The sequence below is a fragment of the Pistacia vera genome, unplaced genomic scaffold (assembly GCF_008641045.1).
Source record: "Pistacia vera cultivar Batoury unplaced genomic scaffold, PisVer_v2 Contig896, whole genome shotgun sequence".
Lineage (NCBI taxonomy): Eukaryota > Viridiplantae > Streptophyta > Magnoliopsida > Sapindales > Anacardiaceae > Pistacia > Pistacia vera.
Window position 1 is genome coordinate 19,318 of NW_022196774.1, and position 7,306 is coordinate 26,623.

Consider the following 7,306-nt stretch of genomic DNA (forward strand, 5'->3'; position numbering starts at 1 on the left):
AAGGATTCACACAACTTAAATGCAAAATTAAAGCAAGCAACTGAAAAATAAAGCAAACTAAACACAAGAATTTTAAAGTGATTCGGCCCAATCAATTTAACCTACGTCCACTATCCACTCAAATAATTCACTAAGCAAAAGCTTACAATAGTGCAATTTTTAGTAGAGAAAAATTGTAAACTTCTTACACTATCCCCAAAAGCCCAATTACACCCTTAATAACAGCTCACAATGACTATTCTTTTGGTATCTATTTGAGATACTTTAAAAGCACAATCTAGTAGTCTATTAAAGGGTAAAGTCCCCTTGCAACTCCCATTCCCAAGCAATATGGGATTCAAGGCACAATCCCAACAATTCCTCCCTTAGACTTGAATCCCCAAACATCACAGTAGCATCTTTTCATTCCTTTTGCCTTGCAAAATAAGAACATCATCTTTATACACTTCGCATCCATCTCTTTGACCAATGTAGGTATATCCATGAGAAGCTAACTCACTTAAAGAAACCAAATTGTGACTACAACTTGGGACATACCTCACATGACGAAGCTTCTTGACAACACCATTGTGAAGCTTGAGATGAACACTATCAACACCTTCAATCTTCACTTTCTTGTTATTACCGACAACAATATTTCCATAATTTTTATTTTCTTTCAATTCAACAAAACAATCTTTATCATTACAAACATGAATAGATGCAGCAGAATCTAAAACCCAACCTTTTTCACCCTTTGAAGTTTGAGTTTCATCTTGACATGTTACTAAAAATTCACCTTCAATATTAGCAACCCAAGCATCATCCTTTGAATCCTTCATTTGTTAAGCCTTCTTGAAAGCAAGTATATCCTCCCTTAATTTCTTGCAGCGTGGTTGGATATGTCCCCTTCTCTCCACAATAATAACACTCCTTATTACTGTAATCTCCGATTGTTGATTTATCACCTCTCTCTTGAGTCCTCCCTAGATTAGAACCTTTTGCAACTAGTAGATCTACTCTATGTGATGAGTTCTCTAATCTCATAAACCTTTCATTCTCACACAACAAGGTAGTCACATCATCTAATTTTAAAGTAGATCTGCCTACCGACAAAGTCTGAACTAAAGGTCTATAATTTCTTGCAGCGTGGTTGGATATGTCCCCTCAAAACTGCTACGGTAGTTTACCTTCATACCGCTACCATGAAACTCCCAAGTGGACCCTAAAGCAAATCCTACATCTATTGTTTTCTTTTATATTAAAGTGTTCCTGGTTATTAGCCAAGATTACAAGAGGTCGTGAAGTATGCTGAGTTACAGGTGCTTGGTGTTTTAAGTGTTCTTAGAGAATATCAAGTTGGTCTTTTTCTCGTAGTGTGTCTTTACTATTTTCTTTGTTGAATTCAAAGGGTTGATCCCGATTTTGTGAGGGGGAGCTACCTATTTATACCCGCTGAGCTCAAGATAATCATTATATTCCTACAAGTGGGTGGGTGTCGTACAAATCTCTCCTGTCTTTCCATTGGTTGATAACTCAAGAGATATCCTTAAATTAAATGGGGCTTGGACATGTGTGCACCAAATTCATTCACAGGCAAAACTTGAGTCGGTTGGGTTGTTGAGAGCTATATTCTTCTATCTTGGGCGATGTGGTAGACTCTAGACGGTGCAAAGCCCCATTGAATTTTGATTGGTGCTCGCTGATATCAGCTTATGTCAACCCTGATTTTTTGGCATAATAAGGATAAAAAAAGAAGAGAATTATGAAATATGCTAACAACAGCTAACTAACTCTCTCTTTAACAGAATAAACTGATTTTTAATTGAGTTGACCAGTGCTGACTTTCCTTACTAATTGGAGCTTAGGACTAGAGCTACTCTTCACCTAGCTACTAGCTTGCTTAATCCTTAACAGGCAGTAATAATAATCATTTCATACAAGCCTACAAGACTAAGAGCACGAATTTATTAATATTATCTGTCTGACGATGCAAGGGTACTTTTGTTTTACTGACAGGAAGGAAAAAAATGTTCTTATAAAATTCTACTAGACCCAAGTGTTATTTAGGTCAAATCTCAAATATGAAATTGTAATTTTCCCGTTCTAAAACATTTGGTCATAAAGTTTACTTCTTAAAATTTAGGTTACTTTCTTTAAATTTTATAAACCACCTATACATTTGGTTATTCATGTATTATTTAAATTGTTTAGTTTTTTTTTCTTAATCGGCTAGGTTGTGACGTTTTGTCTTGATTCCTTGATTAATTGTTTAAATTGTTATTTTCGACTAGGTTCAATTGTTTTGTTCCTTGATCAATCGGAGGTGGTGGCGTTTTGTCGGCTAGGTTAACTTTTTGCCCAGATCAATGTTGGTGTTCGTTTGTAGTTGTGGTAAATATTCAATGCCCTTTTTTTTTATCTTATGCTTATTTTCTTGGCGCATTCTTTGTCAATTTGTGATTCAATTAATAATTATTATTATACTTTTAGCTGCTCTTTATTGTCATCATCATTTGGGATAATGAATGACACACAACTCCACCTAATTTATCCTATAGTATATATGAACATGATAATGGCGATTTGGAACCTCACTGCCCCCACCACTTATTCTGAGATACATTCCTGAGAATGAATTGAAAGAATCAAGTTTTCAGGGTTTATCCAAATCAGTTAAGGATGGATTGAAGATGATTTGGTGAATAAAGTGTGTTTTTATTTTAAATTTATGTTACGGAAGTGAATTAGGAATTGAGATGGATTAAGCGAATGTAGGAATTTATGTTACGTTTTTATTTTAATTTGTTGGATTTTTTGCTCTCTCCCACTGGAAAAATTCTCACTTTGTTAGGATTATTTTAGAATTAGGATAATTATGTTAAGTATTTTATAATTATGTTATTATCTTATTAGAATAGAATTAGGATTATCTTATTATTTTTTTATAATTAGGATATAATATCTTATAGATTTGAATTAGACAATTAGAGTCCTTGTAACATTAGAATAATGTGTAAGACTATATAAAGCCTAAAACAATTAAGGTTTGACAAACAATAATCAATAAAGTTCTTTTCCCTTTAAACTCTTAATTCAGTTTCCTTATATAAAGGAGAAACATTGTCCTATCATTGGTGCTCTCGTTCCCTTTCCATGGCTGACCCTTCTCGCCTAAAGGCTCTGGAAGAACTTGTCAACTTGACTCCCTAGAGGGTCTTTTGAAGGCTATTACACTAAAACTGACTGCTGTTGACGCCAAGCTAGAACAAGGACGATGACAAAAAGAGCTCATGGGGGATAGTGATGCGAGTGGCGATGACACTCCCTCGCTCGGCTCGAGTTCTCATTCTTCTAGGTCTGTGCCACCTTTTAAGCCTTTCCGATTGGAGATGCCCCGCTTTGATGGCACGGATCCACAACTCACGACCTTCTCCAAGGAAGCGAAAGTCATTTCTCAAGTGGGCCCCATCAACCATTCTGCCGATTATGTCACAGTTGTCGCAGACCACCAGTCTACTATTGACCTTCCCTTGTTCCCTCTTGGTCATAATAACAACAATCAGCCTCCCATGGGTTCCGATCTCACTCTAGTGCCATTGCTAGGCATCGTGTTGGTTCACAACAAGGGAACAAATGACTTCTTTACCATGCTGATTTTTTACCTCGGTGGTGGAACTTTTGTTGTCTCTTTATTGCTTTGGAACTCATTTGCACCAGATGATTTCTAGTGGTGTAGTACCTTGCAACCTTGAGGATCAGGTTGAATCGAAGGGGAAGGCAATGTTAGGATTATTTTAGAATTAGGATAATTATGTTAAGTCTTTTATAATTATGCTATTATCTTATTAGGATTATCTTATTATCCTTTTATAATTAGGATATAATATCTTATTAGATTTGAATCAGGTAATTAGAGTCCTTATAGGATTAGAATAGTGTGTAAGGCTATATAAAGCCTAAAACAATTAAGGTTTGAAAACAATAATTAATAAAGTTCCTTTTCCTTAAACTCTTATTTCTCATTCTTCTTGGAGGTTCTGTTTCCAACTGAGCTACGAGAGCACCAATGATAAGATAGTGTTTCTCCTTTATATAAGGAAACAAAACCTCCAAGAAGAATGAGAATTAAGAGTTTGAGGAAAAGAACTTTATTGATTATTGCTTGTCAAACCTTAATTGTTTTAGGCTTTATATAACCTTACAAATTATTCTAATCCTACAACGACTCTAATTGCCTAATTCAAATCTAATAATATATTTTATCCTAATTATAAAATGATAATTAGATAATCTTAATTCTATTTTAATAAGATAATAGCATAATTATAAAAGACTTAACATAATTATCCTAATTCTAAAATAATCCTAACACACTTTAAATCACTAAGTATCATTTTTTTGGTTCAGCTGTTGAGCTGATCATACTCTGATTGATTGGAATTTTATCTGATTGCATTTTTTCAGGTGGGTTTATGGTTAAGTTGTTATATGTTTCGTTTTTTAAAATGGTTAAGTTTATGATTGATTTTTTTTTTTAATTGATAATACACTTTTTTATTGTTGTAAAGATTATGCGGAGATTGGAGAGTGAAATGGGAATTGATGTAATGAGAATTGGGGTTCAAATCTGGAAAGTTATGGCTGATTGGGGTTCAAATCAGGAACTTTCTGCATCTCCTAGGCTATTCTGGTTTGGTTGGTTGTATGCCTTTGATTAAAAAAAATCTAATTCTTTATAAATTTGATATTGGAATTGTTATTGAAGTTTTTTATTCAATTTTTAAATTATCGGGATTTTTGTTGTCATGTTGACGTCAATGGCGGGTCGGACCGGTTCAACCGCTCGACCTGAGACCCTGTCGTCTGACCGGGTCATTGTCCAATTCAGGTTTCAGAACATTGGTTATATCCTCTTGCTTGCATAATCAAAGACCAGTTCACCTTTGAGTGCAATGACATTGGCGCTGAATATGTAGAAGCTCAAGCCAACTGTAATCTTACTGACATTTTTAACCAATATGATTGTTTGAAATTGTATTTATCTCACATCGTTAATTTGATAGACTGTTAAATTATGTATATGCTAACTTTTGAGAATAGGTTCTAATCAAGCCTATAGCTAAATCTTCTTGAATCCCAAGAATATAAAGAGTTGGTGTGAAATAGCTCTTCAGGGTGTAGCACAGCGGTGAATTTTACTGAATTCAATGCGGCATCCGTTTTCCCTCCGCTAGATTTTAGGATTCCCCTAAGTATGCACTTGCCTCCGGATGACTCCGTCGTTTGAAGAGGTTTGTGTTTGAATTTTCGAAGATTGCTGAGCTCAAGGCTAAAGCTTCCGGTCCAATGGTGCTGCAACCAACGCGGTTAAAGCTTTGACCGCTTTGATCTGGAAATATTTGATCAGTGTTTCAAGATTAACCAGGGGGTTTCCAAGGCTATGATGTCCCACGCGGCCAACCTACAAAAAAGAGGATGGTGCCACCATTGCAAGAACACGCTACGGGAACATGGTGGGGTTCTTCTTTTGGTCCACGTTCGATAAAGAAGGAGATAAGACTTGTCAGGTTTGGTTTGTAAACAGAGGAAAGAGTTATAGGAACTCGGCAAAAATGTGTTGGAGACTATTAATGCAGAGAAAAAGACTTGGCTCAACATGTGTGAAATAGAAGACGTTGCGGAAAGAGATGACATAGACTATGTTTTATTCACTAGTTGGTGTCGATTTGGATTCAATGAGGCTGATTTCGGGAGGGGAAAGCCAGCATGGGCAACATTCCCGTTTGTAAAGGTTAAGAATACAGTTGTTTTGATAGATACGGAAGATGGTGAAGGAGTAGATCGCATTGGTGACACTAAGCAAAGAAGACGTGACTTTATTTGAACGTGATGAAGAACTGCTTGAATCTGCTACAGTTAATCCAAATATATTGAAGGATTAAGTTGATTGCTTTGTTTAAGAGTGACTAGCTTGTAAGATTAATAGCATAAATTTAATTCATGCAATCTCAATCATTGAACAACAAAACAAATAGATAGTTTTAATTCAATGACAGCCCAAGATACACATATTAATTTTTAAAATACTGAATAATTAAATTAGAGATAAGGCAAACCTGGTTGTGCCATAAGTCAATGCATAAAGCCTTTTCTGAAAGAAAAATGCTATCTTTACAAAGACCCATACAAAGAAGGTTACAAAGTGACATTATCCAGAAGAAAAAAACAAAGAAAAAAAGGAAAAAGAGAGAGAGAGAGAGAAATCATGAAAATCAAAAATGGGGATTATCTTTGTATGCCGCATTTGTATATGTCTTTGTAAAACTAACATTGTTCTTTCTGAAATATGGAATTAATCGATTGTCGATCGTAGAGACTTGTCTTTCTTTCTAGTGATGCACACACTGACGATATTTTTAAAATTGTCGTATGTTTGGAAAGAGGACCTATCCCTTTTAATAATAATTTATTGGGTGCTCTTATTACGGGTTCAATAAATTCTATAACCCATACTTACATTGTCATAACCAGTAGTCTTTAAAAGACAAAAATGATCATAAAACTCATTAGTAAAATCTCATTGTACTATACATTTCTAACATAGCTATCATCATGTTTAATGCTCCTTTAATGAATCTTGCTTTTTAGGCTTTCGAATATTGCGATAATTAGTTGCTGTTTTGTATAGTTGAGATTTGCTGGTCATTTCATATCTTTATGTTTTTCTATTCTCAAGCTAATTAATTATTTCAAATTAACATCTCATTGACATTTTTTTCCCTTTTTCATTTTTACCAAACTGTTATTACGTAAATTTCGATGATCAAATCAGACGAAGTGACATCGACACTTCTATTTATATATTTTTCTAGACCAGTTTGAGTTCTTGATGTAATTTGATTAATAATTAATTATTTCTTAAGTTAGCATTGAGAAAAATGATTTTGAAGTTGACTACGATATTTTATGAAACTTTTTTAAAGCAGATTGAAATATCTTTCCAAATTCAAATTATTTCATAATTTGATTATGGAAATAAAAATTTATAAATGTGCTCTTAACATAAATTATAAAAAAAAAAAAAAATTTAGAATCATATTAAATTGGCTGCACTGTTCAAATCCTCGGATTATCTTCTGCCAATTGGTCAAGAAAAATTTACATGAGACATGATGACATAGTCTATTATACAACAATGCTATAGACACCCAAGGTTGGTCCCAAAATTTTGCATCGATCTACGTGACATTTGACTTGAACGTGGTCATGTAGGACATGATATAAGACTTCCGTGAATGAACGTTCACCCAACAATTATGAATGG

General features: G+C 34.3%; 1 protein-coding gene across 1 annotated transcript; it reads right to left on the reverse strand.

The window, feature by feature from the left end:
* Window positions 1–386: 386 nt before the first annotated feature.
* On the reverse strand, window positions 387–821 carry LOC116119546. The gene has a single exon (XM_031405483.1). The coding sequence runs from the start codon at window positions 819–821 to the stop codon at window positions 387–389; it is 435 nt and encodes a 144-aa protein (XP_031261343.1).
* Window positions 822–7,306: the final 6,485 nt, after the last annotated feature.